The sequence below is a fragment of the Anas acuta genome, chromosome 4 (genome assembly GCF_963932015.1).
Source record: "Anas acuta chromosome 4, bAnaAcu1.1, whole genome shotgun sequence".
NCBI lineage: Eukaryota > Metazoa > Chordata > Aves > Anseriformes > Anatidae > Anas > Anas acuta.
Window position 1 is genome coordinate 74,756,584 of NC_088982.1, and position 20,124 is coordinate 74,776,707.

The 20,124-nt window shown below is 37.3% G+C and overlaps 1 protein-coding gene and 1 long non-coding RNA gene across 2 annotated transcripts in view; one reads left to right on the top strand and one right to left on the bottom strand.

Annotated features, from left to right (window-relative positions):
• Nucleotides 1-19,953, bottom strand: part of LOC137855292 (adenylate cyclase type 10-like) — a 43,541-nt gene extending 23,588 nt beyond the window's left edge. Inside the window, exon 1 of the mRNA XM_068679331.1 lies at nucleotides 19,656-19,953. Coding sequence (XP_068535432.1) covers nucleotides 19,656-19,953 — 298 coding nt within the window. The remainder of the gene's footprint in view (nucleotides 1-19,655) is intronic.
• The window catches only part of LOC137856555 (uncharacterized), a 245,401-nt gene that overhangs the window by 104,479 nt on the left and 120,798 nt on the right, over nucleotides 1-20,124 (top strand). The window lies entirely within an intron of this gene.

Here is a 20,124-nt window from a genome sequence, read left to right on the forward strand (position 1 = left end):
AATTAAACTATAACCATTGCAACCTCTCCACAATTATAATGTCTGAAACATTAATAAAAAATTCCTCTTCTACATAGAGGATATAAATCATTATTTCTAAGCATAGAAGTCAGAAAATTCAGTTAAAAAATACTCTCCTTTTTCTTTTTCTTTTTCTTTTTCTTTTTCTTTTTCTTTTTCTTTTTCTTTTTCTTTTTCTTTTTCTTTTTCTTTTTCTTTTTCTTTTTCTTTTTCTTTTTCTTTTTCTTTTTCTTTTTCTTTTTCTTTTCCTTTTCCTTTTCCTTTTCCTTTTCCTTTTCCTTTTTCATTTTATCCTGACACAGAGTAATTATTTTTTTTGTATGTTTGTTTGTTTGTTTTTTTACTTTTAGGACAGATGGTAGTTTAAGTTTAAGTTCTAGCTGCAAAGTGATTTAGCCTAGCAGATTATTGTGTGTTCTTTCCATATCTGCAAACTTTATCACTTTACCGGTAGATAATCAAAAAGGAAAGGAAGGCACACCGTGAAGCAAAACTATTTCCTTCACTAATGCTGAACCAGAGCAGACAGTATTTTTTGTTTATGCATGACTTATTTCCCCTTACGTTCCCGAGACTTCTCCAAAAATTGAGAAGACTAAGGACCACTTCCAAATTTTTCATACAAAGCTAACTTTGACATGTATTTTTTTCTAGCTTTCCTTGGGTTTTATGCTTTTTTTTTCTTTTTTTTTTTTTCTTGAATTATCAGTTTTGCTTCACATAATGTCTAAGTAGGCTTTTAATATTAACACCTGAGCACAAAAAATCAAAATTAAGATACTGTTCCACTTGACTTAAATCATTATGCCAGACTGTTGAAGTAGTCAGGGATACCTCAGCTGTAGAAATTAGGTGCATCATATGAAAGTTTTCAAAATTAATTGCATTTCTTCTCACTTATGGCAGTGTAGTGTACTTCCATAGGCGTACTTACCTTTTACCAGACATGAGTCATAAAGAAGAGTTAAATGAAGAAAGAAAGAAAGAGAGAGAGAGAGAGAAAGAGAGAAAGAAAGAGAAAGAAACGAAGAAAGGAAGGGTGGAAATAAAAACTATTTTGTGTGGTATAGCAGTCTACTTGGAAACAGAAAACAGAATATTGCTTAGTTTTATAGCAGATGAAGAGAGCTGCTTTCTTGGTCTTGGAATACATATAGCTCTGATTTAGCATAGCAAGGCAATAACTTGCCATGACTGTAGAAAAAAATATTTATGAGACATATTTTCCTGGCTTTTTAAAATTAAAACTGTGTCATTTCTACTGTAAGTTTTTTCCTTATCTAGCCTGCAGCCTGTCCTTTTTCTTGCACAGTTGCAAGTCCATACGAACAACCCAGCAATGATGAATCTTTCTAACTGCCAGGAGGGGTTTATACAAACAGAAAGGGAAATGGGCACTAATTCTGCTTCTTTTTTCATATTTTGTGGCAACCAGTGCCAGACAGGGTGACGAAGACCTGCGGTACCATGGCCAGGTAGGGAAGCCCTCTGGGGACTCTGCCAAAGCCTGTCCAAACTGATAGGACTATGGGCTGTACACTAGGTTTCACTTTTGCAGCTGGTGGGCTCAGGCAGACCATGACAGTGGGAGGGCACAGAACTTGCACTAGCATCTCCAAAACCTATGCAAGAGATGGATCAAGAGATTCCGGTAGTTGTTTCTATACTACCGTAAGTTAACCAGATGGACATCTGGTTACTTTTACTAAACAGGTTGCTGTACAGCAGGCTATGGAAACAGCATATTATGCTTAGATGTCAAAGTGTTTTCCTCATGGTGGTGTGGGTTTGGTTCTTCTGACTTCACAGAATAATAGTCAAAGATATTCTCAAAATAAGATATTTCCTCCTCCTGCTTATCATCCCTTCAGAAAAAAACAACAAAGAGGGGGCAGAAAGACTGAATAAATGCAAAAATTAGATTGGTACACTTATAAAATAGGCCTGTATATTTCTTTCCTTAAATGTTGCAAACAGTTGGTAATTGCAGCTGTCAGAAAACAAACAAAAAAAAACAAACCAAACCAAACCAAACCAAACAAACAAACAAAAAAAACCCTTGCCTTATTTCCATGAAGAATTTTGATTTTTTTTTTTTCAAGATGTCCAATGGCTAAATGAGATTTTGCAGTTTGGAGACAGTTCTAGTTTTCAAAAAATGTCACTTACAATTGGAGATGCAGATGTTTTAAAAATTTATAAAAAATTTGAAAACATGGATTTCTAATAAGCAGAATTAGGGTGGGAGACTCATACTGTACCCTGACAGATATAGTCTTCTAGCAATAATTTTCAGCATGTCCATGGACTGATCTGCCACTGGAATTAAAAGTCTATAGAGCTGGTGAGAATTTCATCCTTTATTTCAAGGTCATAGAAAATTAAATGCATGGGATTTTAATGGGAGAAACAGGGTACTGTCACTTGTCACCACATAGGTGGTGGCCTGTCTTGGGGCTGGAGCTGCATGAGGATCGCTGATCTGTTCTCCTAACCGTGAACTATGGATTAATATTGAAATAACTTTTAAAATTCCTACAGCAATGCACCCATATGGAGGTAAATGATTTTAAACGCACCTTTAAGCAATTGTGTTAATCTTTAATCTAAGAATTTATTCATATGAAATTGTGATAAAGCTCTGAACATGAACTGAAATTTAAAAGCTGCAGCTTTTGGCTGCCTTTCAAGAAAGGCATTTTAGTTTCACTCTTCACTTACTAATCCAGAATGAAAATATAAGCATGATTGAAGGGTAACTGCTTTGTGCCGTGTTGCATTCATTGTGCAAGTTATTTTACATAGTTCTTAGTACAAGTAGCCACAATTTTTTCATGCTTTTATTTATAAAAATATTGCATAGTTAGGTAGCTGGGGTAGATACTATGAGTAACACCTGAGTCAACTGTTTGCCTTGTAGTTGCAAGAAAAAAAGCTGGAACAGCCAAGACTGTTTCACATACATGGTACCCTCATGTATGCTAACACTTCTCTTTCAGTTTTGTCTTCATTCCCTCTCCTTTCAGTGCCTGATTTTTATGTCTCTTGTTAACTTTAAAACTCTAAAGGTGCGGTCTTTACATTTCTGCTCATTTAAAAAGCGTCATGCAAGCCTATAGGGATAAATACCTAACATCAGTGATTAACACTTAATCAGTTGCCTTGTAGTTCATGGCCTTAGTTTTGACTGTTGGCTTGTGCATCTACCAGCCATGAAGCTAGCATTGAAAATGACTTCCTCCTAGACCTCAGTGTGTTATTGCACATGATATGTGCACATGATATATCTACCTCGACTTTAGCAAGGCTTCATGTGTTTTAGCAAGGATCATGTGTTTCTTAATAACAAGGAGGTTCCTATTTGTTCTCTTGTTATCTCAATATTCCCTTGCAAGTTCTCTTCACTTAAGTAGAGGTATCATTTCACACTATTAGTCTCTACCATTTATTGTGCTTTCTAAAATTTTGTTCTTTAACAAATGCATGAAACACATAAGCAATAAATGTGTCCCTAAAATGCATTTAATATTGAACAATCATTTGTAGTTATATCTTATTTCACTTCTAAACATCTCAGTAATTCATAGACAAAAGGGCCAATTTCATCTCTCATTTGCACTGATTGATATCTCAATGTACTCATATTTCAAAGTCAAGTGCAATTAATTTTTAATTTCCCCATGTAAAAACTATTTATTTTATGGTAGTATTCTTTATCTTCTTGTGAGTTATGAATATGGTTGCCAAGCATTCAACAGTTAAAATAGGGGAAAAAATGCAACCACAACAACAAAAGTCAAAATACAACAAACAAAACCCAAAAATTCTTACAGTAAATGCTGAAATGCTTGACTCCTTGAAGTCTGAAAATAAATCTGCCCACCTCTTTTTGATATGAGTTATTTTTGGAACTTGACTAACTTTGTATACAGTTTCAAATCCAGAAAAAAAAAATAAATCTTGCAGTAGGTCATATTTGCTTAGTTTTTGTCAAGGGAGGGGGACAGTCCTTCCTGACATTAAGATCCAGACCAGATTTGCAGATATTGGACAAAACAGCATTCGGTATGCAAGGCATTGATGCCATCATGATAACCAGTTGTTATCATGATGCCATCATGATAACCAGCTTGTTCTGATTAACAAGTGTTCTGCTGGGATTTTTTGGAGCTATCGAGCTTGTTTGCAGCAGAACAGCAGGTAATACTCAAACTGTAAACAAAATGAGCTCATATAAGTACTTCATGGAAACCACCAGTTTTCATATCCTTCTTGTATGTAGATGATTGAGTTTGTTGGGGTAGTTAATATGGATATTTCTTTATCTTATTCATTTTTTTTTTCTCCAAACAAAAATAATTTTGTTCCCTTTTAATCCAGTTCAAATTAATGGAAGTCTGGAGAAAGGAAGCAGACAAATGAGGAAATGTTTCATATTTGGGTTTATCTTTTCTTTTTTTTTTTTTTTTTTGGGCAGATGAGTTTAATTTTTTCCAGCCACCTTTTGAAATCACTATGTTATTTTGTCATTTCTTTGTAAAAGAGTAATAGCAGTGAATCTTTATCATATTGATCGTTTTACAAGTTTTCATCTGGGGTCCAAGATAATACACAGCATTGTTATTGCATTATTATTTTTCATTTGTATCCTATTGATTTGCTGCCAGTAACTTACAGGTCAATTTACAAAAAGATGGGGTAGGATTCATTTTTTTTTTTTTCTAAAAGATTATGCCACAATGGGAACACTTTTATAAGGCTGTAAGATCTCTAAGTTTGTTTTTTCTTCTCATAGGAGTGCAACACATTCATAGATTAGTAGTGCAGTTCCACTTGGATTTACACCCGGAGCATCCATGACTTCCATATAATTCATATGAATAAGTGGCTATACACAAGCCTACACTCAGGTTAGAATTTCACTCTGGGGGCATGGTTCTTTTCTCACTTCTCCCTGTATTTCTCAGGAATAATGTCACAATGTCAGTATAGTTATACGTATAAAAGAGGTGAGAGAGAATACTTTATATATCTAATCACAACAAGCTACCAAGGTTTAAGATATCTTAATGGCAGCTTCTAAAAATATGTATGAAAGTTTATTTTTGGCACTGGCCAAGCCAGTATCAGAACTGACAAATTGTGTCCTTTGTGCCTGGTTACTAATGCCTTGCCCTATCCCAAGGTGCTGCAATTCCTTTCCAAAGCGTTAGTGTGGATTTCTTACATAGGACCAGCATTCAGTGCAGCTGAGTTCTCAGACATTTGTAAGCCTTTGTGGCTGACCTGGACTGTCAGCATAGCAGGGCTGGAAAGTCCATGCATCCTCCCATCTCCCTTCATATCTACACCAGAAAAGGTCTGGCCACACATTTGCAAAAATGTCTACTTGCACAGCCAAACCTCTCTGAACAATGTACTGAAGGTAATCAGGACATCAGGGTTAGAAAAGCCTGTGGTAGTAATTACTGTCAGTACCACATTTATATTTAGAAGGTTCTCTTTAAAAGGAAAATAAGAAACCCTAGCTATTTTTTCCTTATTCTTTATATATACTATCATTAGAGTTTAGCTACTAGGAAAGCAATGATTATAGCAGTATGCAAAATTGCACAAATATACATATACTTTTTATTCCTTCAGTATTTTGGAATAGGAATATTTTGGAAATATTCTAATATTTTGGAAAATATTAGGAATATTTTCAATATTCCTTCAATATTCCTTCAAATCTCCTGCCACATAATTTACAAGGGATTAGTTTTTAATTATTCAATACAAATGCAATGGACTGGTGTATATATACATGTACATCCTGATGTGTACTATTATTTTTCTCTGGAATCCATCCAGGTAAATCAAACCCACAGTGAACATGTTATGTTACACCATACTCTTAATGACACAGGACACTTGAATAATCTTCTCAGTTTGGGAACTTTTATTCTAAATTGCAGATCATTTACTGACCTTGAAAGTAAGACAAGCTCCAAATCAACTTTTCTTTCTCAACGTGTCAAGAAAATAATCAAGGAGCTGAAGATGAAAGATATATTGTAGGAATATTTCAAAGAACTTTTTAATTTGGTCTATGCTCTGATTTGACTATGTTTTGTTTCATATTTTGACACCATTTGGACACAAGTATATAAGACAGCAAAGAGGTCAAAAGAGATTTCCTGATAAAAATGGAGGTGTAAAGTCTCAAAATATTGTGTCTGGCTGTTAAATACAAGAGTTGGACAACAGTTCAAATATATGTATGTAGCCAAATATTTTCCTATGTTTTTATATGAATATTTGAGGAAAAATATCTGTACTCTGAGACTTCTAGAGATTGCATTCTTGAATATAGTGTTATTTATAGACACAGAAAATATATCATTTTGCCCTCTTGATAGTGTTCGTAACTGCTTCAGCTGAGCTGAAGTTTAAAAAAGAAATTGAAAAGAGTGTTAATAAAAAATGCTCTTAATGTACTAAAAATATTTTATTTTTTTTTACGCATACATTTATTTGAAAAGCATCTGAATATTATCTTAATAATTGCCAAAACACGTTTTTGTTTCAAAATTTCCCAAATCGAGAATCAGAGCTGTTCCCAAATGGTCAAAATCTATTATTTCAGTAAACCTCAGTCAATTTATTTTTTCTGTCTGATAGTTCCACATACATAAGGAGATTAATGTTCTGTTTCAATCTTAAATATTGTTTTATATATCAAGTGAACTATTTTCCACCAAACCTGAGTTCCACACTTATTTGAGAATCCTGCAAATGGAGAGCCTTGCATCTGTGAATAATTAGTGAAACTGAAGTTAATGCTTTCCTCATTTCAGTTATACCCAAGAGAATTGGAAATTTATCAAAAGTTTCTGTTTCAGTGCTCAGACATTTAGGAAAGATGCCAAGTACTTCTTACAATGGTGAAAATGGATATTTACTCCTTGTCTCAGGTTTAGAGATTGACTGAGACATTCTGACTGCTATAATAAACATCAGAAGGTGGGATATTTGGGAAGAATCAATGAACAGAATGCTGAATTGAAGTTATTGATGATATACTACCTGCAGTCTATGAGCAAACACGTGCAAAAAAATCAACATTTCAATTATCTCTTTTAAATCTGTTACTTAACCATATTTATTATAAGCCTTCCTTTAGTCTTTGATTATAAGTAAGTAAAAAAGCAGTGAAATACAAATTACTTAAATGTATATCACTAAAAATCTGGGGTGGGCAATGAATAACTAATTGCATTAGTTGCATCTTTTTTCAGCAATAAAATGCAGTCCCTGAGTTAAAAGGTGGCTCTAACACATTGATATTAAACACTTCTGGAAGTTCTCTTTTTAATGCACTTTTTCTTGTGTGGTATAGCCCTAGTCCTGGATGATGTCAAATGGGTCAGCTGCTTTCAAGATAGTGGGCCTCCTTCCACAGCCAGTAGGTCTCTGAAGGAACTGATATGCCGTCTGTTGACTTGGCCCTCAGAATGTAAATAATTCATGGCAGGATCCCAAATGATGAATAACATGTTCAAATCTGCATTGGGGATAAACATATTTATATAGCTTTAATGCAGTTACTTAATGTTATTACCCACCAGCTAGGCAGTTCTTTTGGAGATTTTTGTCTATCCCTACTTCTTGCTGAATTATGAAAGCATGTTACAGTGCTTTGGTAAATTCCCTTTTATACAGTGCTATTACAGAGAAGCTGCCCAAGCAAATCAAGTTATGTCTGCACATCAGAGCCTTAATCATCTGAGTTTTGCTTTCGCATGCAGCAGCAAACAGGATAGTTGTTCATATTGTAATAACCTCTAATTTAAGTTCAAGCAGCGTTGCAGAACCAACAAATATTTAGATCTTGCTTTCTGATGTGAACGCTTATCAGCTCAGATTTTAGAGGAAATTTGATGGCTAACCTTTGTCAATACCATAACTGTTTACTGCATACAGTTATGTGTTTGGTTTGTGGACATAGAGGTAATATTGCATAGATGTTATGAATAAGACAGACATATTTCCACTGGTGTCCTTGGTGTGGTCGTGTAGCATGTTTCTGAACAAAAGCTGAAAGTTTAAGTGTGTGTGATGACTTTTTCCCTCAGACTTCTTTTCTGTGCATACCTCAATTCTGCAGTAAGGGGAGAGCAGTGATGTGTACAGTTTGTATTTCCGTTGTTATTAACCAAATTGAAAACTTTTTTTTTTTTTTTGAGTAAAAATGTTTTTAAATAAATTAATAGAAGGGAAAACTTTAATTTTACAATCTGTGATATAACACTGTGGTTCATGGTCTTTTGTCATATGCATTTCTCTGATGCATAATCTACAATTCAAAAATGTGTCCCAGCATATCCCAGTATCCCAGGCTTTCTTCTTGTATTTTCTCTTTTATTGGTTCTGAATGGTTCCAAGCATCACAGGAGTGAAGCTAGTTATGTTTTCCAGTTGTGTGTTTGCTTTTTTTTTCTCTCTCTATTTAGTAATAATTCAGAAAACCATTTTCCAGGCACTCTTAATTAGTTCTCTGAAAATTAAGCACACAGACACCATAACTACCTCACTTTTCCCCATGACATCTATCATCATTATTAAATGACTCTAGTAACACTACAGTCATTGGAAATCCTGTTGAGATTTAACAAGTGGCCATATGCTGCTCTCTATTAGAGGAAGCAGAGGGGAGCAAAACACACCTGGAAACCTGTCAAATATGGGCAGAGCTGAGAGTTTACTACATCCCCCCTTTTCGTATCTTGTATCCCTGGGAGATCTTTGTGCAAGGGGAAACCTCATTAGCTGCAAGTGAGAAAGTAGCGATACTGGGTGAAAACTTGGGATCCAGGATGTTTTCCATCTTGAAGGTATTTGTTACTGGCACTCAGCCTATTAGTAATTCCCCTTTTCTCCCTGCAAATCTCCACAGGTCCATTTTTTTTTTATTATTTATTTATTTTTTTTTTACTGGGAAGGAGAAGGCGCAAAGAGCATAGGCCGTTCATTTCCTCTCTGCTTGGTTTGCTCTCTGTGTTCTTGGTGATCCCAGAAGGGCTATAAAAAGAAGCAAATACTGTGATATTAGTTCTTTGAAAGATACAGATTTCAATGTGGCCTTCACTTTGGTTGTGTGTGTATGCTTGGAGTTCGTACATGCAAAAGGTCTCCAGAATTCCTAAGCTGAATGGCTTCCTAATGTTCCTAATTTTTGTCTTGAATTCTCAACATATTATTTTCAGTTTTGTGTATTCCTATTAGTAAATATGCATTTACTTAGGTATTTAAGTATAGGGTATTTGGTGACTTACACAAATAATACCACATTTTATTTCCTTTGCAAATTCTTCTTGCAATTCTTCAAAGAACTTATCTTGGATTTTGAAATGGAGAATTCCATATAATGGATGGAAAGCACCTTCATCTGATGATGCTGAAGAATGGTGTGGATCACAGCTGCAAGACTAAACTGTTGTTTGTAGTTCAGTGGGAACTTATACCCCTTGCCTCACTCAGTGGCCAAGGGATCCAAAACAACATATTTTTTCTTCTTATTGATAACTTCCTGCTTCTCTGAGAGGTTGCCAGCACCTGTGTTAGAAGGTCTGCATGAGAAAAATCCAGAAAAATAATCCTAACTCATGAAACAACATTAGGTTTTATCACAAAATCCAGTGAGGTTCAGGGTTTCTTCCTGGATATTTAGTGAGGACTTTATGAATCCTGTTCCTCAATCATGCACAATGCATTACCTGTGCTTCTAGTCTCTGCATTCTTGTAAGGAACATCTTGTTTGTTGTATGCTATATATGTAAGGGACAGCTTATTCATTGTATGCTATGTCTACAATTGCTTGCAGGAGCTAGTTAAGCAGCTGTTCAGTAGCACTTCCAATATATTTTCTTTCTACATTGTGGAAGCCATAAATTTGGAAACCTCTAGTTCTAAGACCAGAAAAGTGGGAGCATAGAAACCTCAAAGGTCTTGATTGCCTGCAATGTGTCCTCCATATCTTTCAGGCCTCAGCACTCTTTGGGTAAGGGAGAAGAGACTGCTTGGCCCTTGGTTCAATCCATGATGCATGGCTATTTCTGCATGGCTATATTAACCTTGCAAGACAGCTCTTTTTGCTGGGCTAACTCTGTGCTTCCCAGGAAGGGAAAGGAAATTAAGGAAATTAAACTGCTGGAAGTTGCAGCTAAACTTTGTAGTTAATTATGCTCTATTAGTCTCCAGTCTGTAAAGTGCGATCTCTTTTTTTTTTTTTTTTGACATTCCTTAGTCTCTTATTATTAGTAAGAATATGAGATGATGATTTTCTTAAAACATTCATATCAGTTATATCAGTTCAAATTTTGTTTTCCTTCTCTCTCTCTCTCTCTCTTTTTTTTCTTTTTTTTTTTTTTTGGCAGGTTGTCCTCTCGGAGATGTTGTTTTACCAGTTGAAAACTGAACTCATAAAGGACAAGGCAGTTCTGAAGTGAGTCTTATTGCTTCTTTTTAACCATTAGCATTCATGTTTCCTATAACTGTTGTTTTTTAATAAGGTCTAAACACGTAAAGTCATTCTGGTATATTCTCTGAAGTATTTAATCTCCTACAGATGGCCATGGAGATCTTCAAAAATTTCTGAATTAGTTCAGAATGAGACAACAATGCATTCACTTTACCACTGAAACACTGTATCAAAAGAAGGGTTTGCATTTTCTGTCTTCCAGTGCCTTCAGATCAGGACTTGGTGCCTTGCTAGATATGCCTGTACTTAAGATATTTGGATTGATTCCAGGGCCACTGGGTGAGATTATTTACTGTGTTATACACGTGGTGAGTCTAGATCATCCAATGATCTTATGTCCCAAAAATCTCTTATTCTACATAATACTCTTGACCTTTTCCTCTGTCGCTCATTTATCTGCACTTAGAAAAGTCTGACAAGTGGCTTATTTTATTGGTAGCATTCTGTGTGTCCTAGTATCATCGTTAATGTGCTACAATTCTTTATTCAGTCATTAAAGCACTATTAAAGACCTCAATATTGGCTTTTATATGGTCACTGGAAAAGTTTTAAGTAGATTATTATTACTCTTACACCATCTTGCACTATTCAGCAAACTCTAAGCAGCAATTGCAAAACAGTTTACTTACCATCAAACCTTTGCACAGTATGCTGGTGAAATATGTTTCAGAGATATAATTCACCCATCCACCAGAGCACAATAAAACACCATCTTTAGTTCTGATTTTATTGGTTCTGTCTGCTTTCATCTGGTGCCTGAACATTTTATCTGTTCCTACTGTTTTTTTGTTGTTGTTGTTGTTGTTTTTTCTAATGCAATAAAAAGAGCAGACAGGAATTTACCCCTTATTTTAAATGTTTTGCCACATTTAGAGGTAAATAACAGCCACATTTTGTGTAGTATATTTTCAGACTTTCCAAAGAAGAAAATGTTTTGATAATTCTGTGATTCTGTGATTCTGTGATAAACGTTCTCCACCAGATCTAAACAAGGTTTAATAGGAATAGCCTTTTCCTAATATCTTGTTTTTGTTTTGCTCTGATATGTACCTGCAAAAGCAAGGGAAGGCTGTTAGAAATGGAATGAAGGAACTGCACTTCCCTACAGTAGATTTGCATATTGAAACAATTTTCAGCAGTCCCTACCTCATAGAAATCTTCCCTTGTGTCATTTCCTCGCCCTGCCTCCACATCACCTTACTTTGTCAACATCTAAAATTGCTATGGAAGTGGATGCATGTGTCCTCATTCTTCTGGTTTACAGCTGTATTCCCAAGACAGTCACAGAATCTGTTAGGGCTGGTCCACTAACCACATCCTGCTATCCTCCCATCTGCTATCCAGACCACCAGGAGACTCCCCTTCCCACCAGAAAGGTGGTAAATATGGTGCCCATCACCTTGTGACCTTCACGGATAGCTTTCAAAGTGTGGTAGTGCTTAAATGCAGGTCTCAGCCTGCAAACATGAGTTCAGACTCAGACATCAACTTTCAGGTACTGTGTCCCCTGGATTAGTAGGTTACATCAGTGGGAGCTAAGCATTTTACATGGAAATATTCATACAACATAAATTTGGGAATCACCTAACTTAACCAATCAGAAATGCCCTCAGCCATTTCTGAAATGCTGCCAGAGTGCATCTCCACACCAAATTTTCAGAATTTCTGTACTACGGGTTGATTTCTGTCCCTGGGGGTCAGGAATTTGAATCACATCCTGAATCTGGGTGCTTAGTATCCCTTTCCTATGAATGAAGAGGTCAAATGCAGGTGAGGCCCCTCTTTAATTTATTTAAGCACTAAACAACTTTTTCAGCACATGGCAAGATCAGTTCCCATCAGCTCAGAGGAGACCAGCAGATTTTCTGCTACAGAGTATGGGGTCCTCAATTTATTCTATCAAAACTATTGTCCTTTGCATGGAGTAAATAAAAATGAATTCATCCAGGGAGATTCAGTAGCCTAGTGGTTAAGGCACTTCATTGAGAGAGAAAAGATCTGCATTCCAGTCATTACACAGGAGTTTAAATCATTTACATTAGGAATGCGACAAGTGGAGATCCTCACTTACAAGCAGATATGTCTTTTCAGAAACAAGCTGACACTTTGAGCACCAAAACAGATCACGGGAACTACAATAAAAAGCAGTGCTCTGCCAAAGCTAAAGGGAGAAGAATCTGTCAGGGAGAATAATGGAGCAAGAGGAGTGTTATTATAACAGGCAAAAGAAAAAAAGAGTGAAAAGTGTGAGAAACTAGAAAAGACTTTAAGGGACATAATGCTGTTTAATGGGGCAGAAAGTGAGAGACAAGTGAATTACAAGCCAGTGTGATGATTAGCATTTTTTCAAGACAATTTGTAAAAGGTGACAAGTTGTAGATTAAATGCTTCGATTTGCCTTTTTCTCACTCTGCCCATGTACTTATGTCATTCACTTGATGTAATAACTTCTCTTAAGCAGTTATAGGTTGACTTTAAATTAAGGAAAAAAAAATCTTCAAAAAGGAATTTGAAGCATGCAGTTCTTTATTGGCTAAAAGGTGAAATAAAGAATTATAGCTGAGCGAAATTTTTGCATATAATTTGATGAATTAACATCTATTTACCATAGGAAGCCCAAAGCAATTCAGTTCGAATAATCTCAGCCTTTGTCTCATTTCTAAAATTGCATCAAAATGAAAATCTTTATTCCTAATTTTTTCAGTGGAACTTAGATGAACCTCAGATTTCAGACATTCCCATAATGAGTCATGGGTATTTATTTATTTAATTAGTTTATTTGGGTGGTAGAAGTATCCAGAATGAGAAACAGTAGCAGCTTTGGGGTTTCTTCTTTTCTTCCCTTCCTCCTTATCCCTTTCTATTTGACAAAAATGCAGTCCGGGTGAGTAGCAGCAAGGCAACCTACATTAAGTTAGCAAGTAAGGAAAGAAAAGTATATTTTTCAGGCTTTAGAAGAGCTGATACTAGTAGAAAAACTGCATGTACTACAAAGCCAAAAGATATCAAGTATCCTAAGATCTGCTTTCACAAATCAACGAAGTACGTAAGCTAGGAAAAAAAAAAAAGCCTTTGGACTGTGTCTATAAGATGAGAAACTGTGAAAGCCTGTAAGTGTAAAGCAAGTATGAGATGGTTGTCAGTGTAATGTCAGCTTCTAGCAGACTTGAAATAACTCTTGGGATGAGTTCTCTACTGCCTTGAACATTGTATGGTCGTCTAATCAAAACCCAGAATGAATAGTTTCCAGCCAGCCCCAAAACACCATGTCAGATTATGCAGAAAGAGGTATATTGCAGAAAAGGTGCTTTGCCAGTCTTTAAGATCTAAAACAAATACTAGACAGGGTTCAGCTTGAATGATGACTTGAGTTGCATTCCGTTTTCCTTTTGCATAAAATGTATTTTGGCTTGTGTTTTCTTTCAGCATGCTTCTATAAATCCTCAAGGGACACACCATGGGAGTCCTTCCAGGATCTGACCTTCAGATATTGTCAGAGGTGATGTATGTGCATATATTCTCATATTTTATGTCATGCATTGATAGTAGTGGCAACTATCTCTGGTTCTTTCGTGAATAGTTTCACTGTTAGGTATCTAAGATGCATATGACATCAAAATATGGTTAGTCTTCCCTAATATAATATTGAGGTCAGTTCTTGTTATCTAGAGCCATACGAGCTGCATTGAATAATGATAAGTACACTATACCATTTAAAATTAGTACACTGCGGTATGTTCCATCAAAAAATGAAACATGGGTAATAATCTATGATGTGAGGCTATTAATTTGTTCATTGATGCAAAACTACAAGCACTGCTTGACTGATAAGTCACCTCCAACCTCTTGTGGTCATAAGTAATTCTTTTTGCATATTAGCTGTGTGTTGGGCCTTGGTTTTACAGATCTTGTCACTTGCCAGATTGTATGTGGCAGGTTTGTAATATGGCGTATCTCCTAATGAGGATTACATGGCCACTACGAAAGCAATTTCAATTAGAGCTTTGATTAAATGTAAAACAGGACTCAATGGTAGTGACCAGTGTCTTATCTACTTAACTGTTTTATGCACACAGAAATTGTCTGTCTGTTTGCTTTGACTCACAAGGATACGTGAATCTCCTTAGGAAGGAACTTACTTATCTTGTTAACATGCATGTGAATGTGTTTGAGCCCCTGGTACTTTGCTGCAGTTTGAGGGGGCAACCCCCGTTTTGTGGGTCCAAAGGGGAGCCTTCTACCAGCTGCAGTGCAGCTCTGCAGCCAGTGCCCCAATGGACACTACTTGCACTGGGCGTGGTGAGCCAGCCAGCTGCATACATATCCCCCTACCTGCAGCCATACTGAGGAATAATTAATGTACACTCCTCTCCTATAGTTAATGCAAAGTTTCATTTGTCCTGGGGTTTATGCCTTGAGAATCATAGCAGGGATACATTTTCCTATGCAGCACTGAGTGAGCATGTATGTTAATGGCAAAACAAAACTGTAGTGTACATTAGGAATGGGTTTACTTGGGTAATGACAAAACAACCAAGTCCGTGACTCACAGGAATTAATGATAGTTCCATATAAATGTCTTCCATAAATTAAAATGCATTGAAAAGATGCACTGATACATATGAGCATTAACAAAAACATTTGCATTCTCATACACTCTCCATTTGGTCTTCTAACCATATGAAAATCCAAATCAGTGGGTTTTGTTGTAGATTATTTTATGCATGTATATATACTTAATATATTTACATAAATATGCCTGAGCAGATCTGAGTATATTGCTGTTAAATTAGTCTAGATTTAGCAAGCACTCAGAAAGCAGACTGGCCAAAGTATGCAAAAACATTTTGATTAACTATATGTGTATCTTCTTCAGATCAAAACAGTTTATTCCTTTTGACATATATTTTCTCACACTGAAAATGATTGGATGTGTAACACAAGTAAATTAATTGTATCATAACAGTTACAGCGCTCTTTTTAAAGTTCCTTTAATCATTCACTACCCAAGTACAGAAGGACACAAAGGGTCAACAAACAGTAGAGTAAATGAGAATGCAAAGACACAAAGTTAATTTCTTTATACCTTTTTTCCAAGGATACAAGCCGACATTACTGCCCTTGGAACATCATCTTCAGACCTTTGTTGGCTTTGCAGCAACTCAAAACATTTTCTGATTTTGTTTCCTACCTTTGTGGCAAGTCCTGAGTTTTGCTTGGAGACTTCAGCTTTCAATGAGTGAAAATCAGGATGAAGTTCATCTATAGACTTTAAACTTTTCCTATTACAGCTGCAGTATTGAGTTAAATTAAATAGGGCAAAACTGATCTCCAGTCAAGTCAGCTAGAGCTTTTCTGTTGAATACATTAGGTTAGTTTTCATGCAATACCCCTACATTTTAAGGAAAATGTTTCCTGGGTGTTTACCTTGAGATTGACTCATGACATAAAATATTCAGTCATGTAGTACATGATCGAATTAAAGCCATCTGTAACATCTCCATGTTATACTAGGTCTGCATAGTTAAGAATGAAGAAGGCTGAATTTTATATAATGATTCCAGAGAAAGAAAGCTACCCTACTGACTTCAGTAGAGTCACACTTTCACCTAGTATAGTCTTGTCAGTCCAAGATCATGACCTACGTATGGAAGGTGTGTACAGTTTTAGTGTATAAGAAGGATTTTTACTTTTATTTATTACATTATTTGGGCAAAGATTTAACTTGCAGTTGGCATAAACAAGTTCTCAGAAGTCAGAAATCCCTTTAACTTTAATGAAGGCATACTGATTTTCACTGCCTGGACACCTGACTTACAGTGTATGTTTGTTATATTGTTTTGTTTATTATTAGTTTATTGACCAATTCAGTGTTTGCATTATCCCAGGCACATATATGTGGTTGGTCTGAAAGAACAATGGGGACAAAAAAAAACATACTTATGCCAAAGAAACATCAAAAGTAATATCAATAAGCTACTTCAAATGCGAAAGGGCAGGATCACAAGGGACTGAATAATCACATTGGTGTGGATGTGTGGATCGTTGAGTGGGGAGATTGCTTGCTCCTTTCCCCTTAGTAACATGGGACAAATACACGCCTTGCTTAGTGTCAGATGAAAGCTGCAGAAAAAGTCTGGACAATTATCGAGCTCCAGTACTTGGACAGGTGTGTCCTGGAGTTTTAGAGCTGCCAGAGAGGCCATTTGTCTTCTGGAAGTGTAAAATGACAAATGGTGATTAATTTGCTGATGTTGGTAAATATTTGTGGAGGGCACTGGGGCTATTTGTAGCTTGTGAACCACTGATGAACTACCTCCTGAAGGACATTTATAACTCTGTTGCATGTGAGGCTGCATTTAGTCACATTGGTTTCACAATTTAAATCTTCATGCTTGGGGCTGACAATAGCATTTTTCTAATATTTTCTTGATACAGGGACTGATGACTCCGTGGCTTATAATTGACCAAATGCACGTTCCCCACTGTAAGGTAGGGACTGGAACAAATGTAGCAGTTAAGCCAAATAATAAAAGCAGAAAAAAAGGGAGCAAACTTTCCTTCTGTTACTGTGACCTTTAGAATGCAGTTGTCAGATACACTTTTTCTATTCAAAGAATATTTAGAAATGGACAAGGTAGTTTAGTTTTTCATGAGTAACTTCAGTAGGTCAGTTAGTTTTGATGTACTGCTCAGCGAGGTGGAAAGACGTATGCTCTAGTCTAACATCCGTGCCCTCCAGCTGGGCACCATGCTGCCTGTGCTCCAGCCTCTGCTGGTGAAGCTCTGGTTTTGTTTGCCTCACCCAAGCGGAAAAGGGGACATAACTTTTCATTTTTTCAGATAAGGCTTACTGGGGAGACACCATTCATATTACAAAAATTATGACTTCAACCATAGACAGAATATGGGTCATAGATGTTATGGCCATTTGAGCTGAAGGGAAACTATTAGCAGTGAAGGGAAACTATTAACAGTGTGTGAAGACCTGGGATTTGGGCACAGGTGACCATGGAAACATACTGAATAAAGGTACTTGAAGATGCTTCTGAGGGCAACTCTGTTTTCTTTCTCCACTTCTGTCCCTTACTGTTCCTTGGAGCTCAAAGTTCATGCCCACACTGACTGTTTAGTAAACAAGAACGTGTCATGTTTCCATTAGTAGAGCTGCAGTCTCCTAAAAGGAACCATACACTTACAGCAGGAGAGAGATAAAAAAGAAAAAGAAGGAAGAGAGGAAGGGAGGAAACCAAATGAAGGGAGGAAGGGACGAAGGAAGGAAGAAAGGAAGAAGGATGAAAGATAGCATTCATATGCCAGTGTGGCAACCAAAGAGGTAAATGAGTTAAATATGGAGAGTGAGAAGAGAGGAAGGTCACTGTCCCAAGCAACAACAATGCCAGATGGCTGCAAGCACAAATTAAGAATTCTGCAGATAGGAATTTTACTCTCACCCCTTGATGCTTTTAGCATAATTTGCACTGCAGTTTATTTTCATGGCTGTTGGGAGGTTGGTAAAAGGCCAGATTGCTCTAAAGGGAAAATATTTTAATGTGTACATACAGTGGGATAGTCAGAGATATTGTTAACATTAAACCTACTCAGATCAGTTATGTCAACTGCATTGACAACAACAAAAAATCCACCTGAGGGTCTCTTACAGTTGATATCTAAAAATATCCTTTCTCTTTCCCTGCATAATTATAAAGCATATGACTAGGTTTCCTGGATGTCAGACACATTTTATGCTTAACCATATTTCTGTGCTGAATCAGAAATTTCCATGGTGAAGTGAGGACAATTTAGCTTTGAATAAGGAGAGGAAGAGACAGTTCTCATTAACTGGGTCAAGCTCTTTCAGATATAATCATAGAATCATAGAATATCCCGAGTTGGAAGGCACCCATAAGGATCATCAAGTCCAACTCCTGGCACTGCACAGGTCTACCCAAAGGTTTAGACCATGTGACTAAGTGCACAGTCCAATTGCTTCTTAAATTCAGACAGGATCGGTGCAGTGACTACTTCACTGGAGAGCCTGTTACAGTGTGCAACCACCCTCTCTGTGAAGAACCTCTTCCTGATGTCCAGCCTAAGACTCCCCTGTCTCAGCTTAACACCATTACAATGGGTCCCATCACTGGTGTTTACAGAGAATAGGTCGGTGCCTGCCCCTCCACTCCCCCTTGTGAAGAAGTTGTAGACCGTGATGTGGTCCCCCTTCAGCCTCCTCTTCTCCAAGCTGAACAGGCCCAGTGACCTCTGCCACTCCTTATATGTCTTCCCCTCTAGGCCCTTCATCATCTTCGTTGCCCTCCTCTGGACACTCACCAACAATTTAATATCCTTCTTGTACTGTGGTGCTTAGAACTGCACACAGTACTCGAGGTGAGGTTGCACCAGCGCAGAGTAGAGCGGGACAATCACCTCCCTCAACTGACTAGCAATGCTGTGCTTGATGCACCCCAGGATACGGTTGGCCCTCCTGGCTGCCAGGGCACACTGCTGGCTCATATTCAACTTGCTTTCAACCACAACCCCCAGGTCCCTCTCTGTGGGACTGCTCTCCAGCCTCTCATCGCCCAGTGTGTATGTATAGCCAGGGTTGCCCCATCCCAGATGCAGGACCCGGCACTTGCTTTTGTTAAACTTCATGTAGTTGGTGATCAGCCAGCTCTCCAATCTGTCCAGATCTCTCTGCAAGACCTTTCTACCTTCAGCTGAGACTACAACTCTTCCAAGTTTGGTGTCATCAACAAATTTGCCCAAAACACCTTCTAGTCCTACATCCAGATAGTTCATAAAAACATTGAAGAGGACTGGCCCTAAAATGGGCCTTAAGAGACCCCACTAGTGACCATCCACCAGCCAGATGTGGCCCCATTTACCACAACCCTTTGAGCCCTGACTGTCAGCCAATTGCTCACCCATTGTGTGATGTTTTTGTTAAGTTGTACACTGGACATTTTGTCCAGTAGGATCCTATGGAAAACTGTCAAAAGCATTGCTGAAGTCCAAAAAAAAAAAAAACCCACATCAGCTGGTTTCCCTTGATTGACTAGATGGCTGATCTTATCATAAAAGGAAATCAAATTTTTTAGACAGGACCTACCCCTCATGAACCCATGTTGTCTGGGACCAATGACTGCATTGTCCCCCAGGTGAGCTTCAATAGCTTCAAGGATCATCTTCTCCATAATTTTACTAGGCACTGACACTGACGTGAGACTGACAGGCCTGTAAATGCTAGTGTCTTCTTTCTTGCCCTTGAAAATTGGCACATTTGCCAGCTTCCAGTCTACTGGGACCTCTCCAGATTCCCAAGATTGTTGAAAAATAGTTGAGAGAGGTCCCGTGATGACGTCAGCCACCTCTTTAAACACCCTTGGATGAATTCCATCTGGACCCATGGACTTGTATGGATCCAGGCAAAGCAGCAAATCCCACACACATTCAGGGTGTTGAACGTGTTGAGAGTTTGAGAGTTTGTCATCATGGTCCTCCAGCTCAGGGCACCCTCAGTCCCAAAGCCCATCATCATTGTTGAAGACAGAAGGCATTAAATGGCTCTGCTTTGCCTA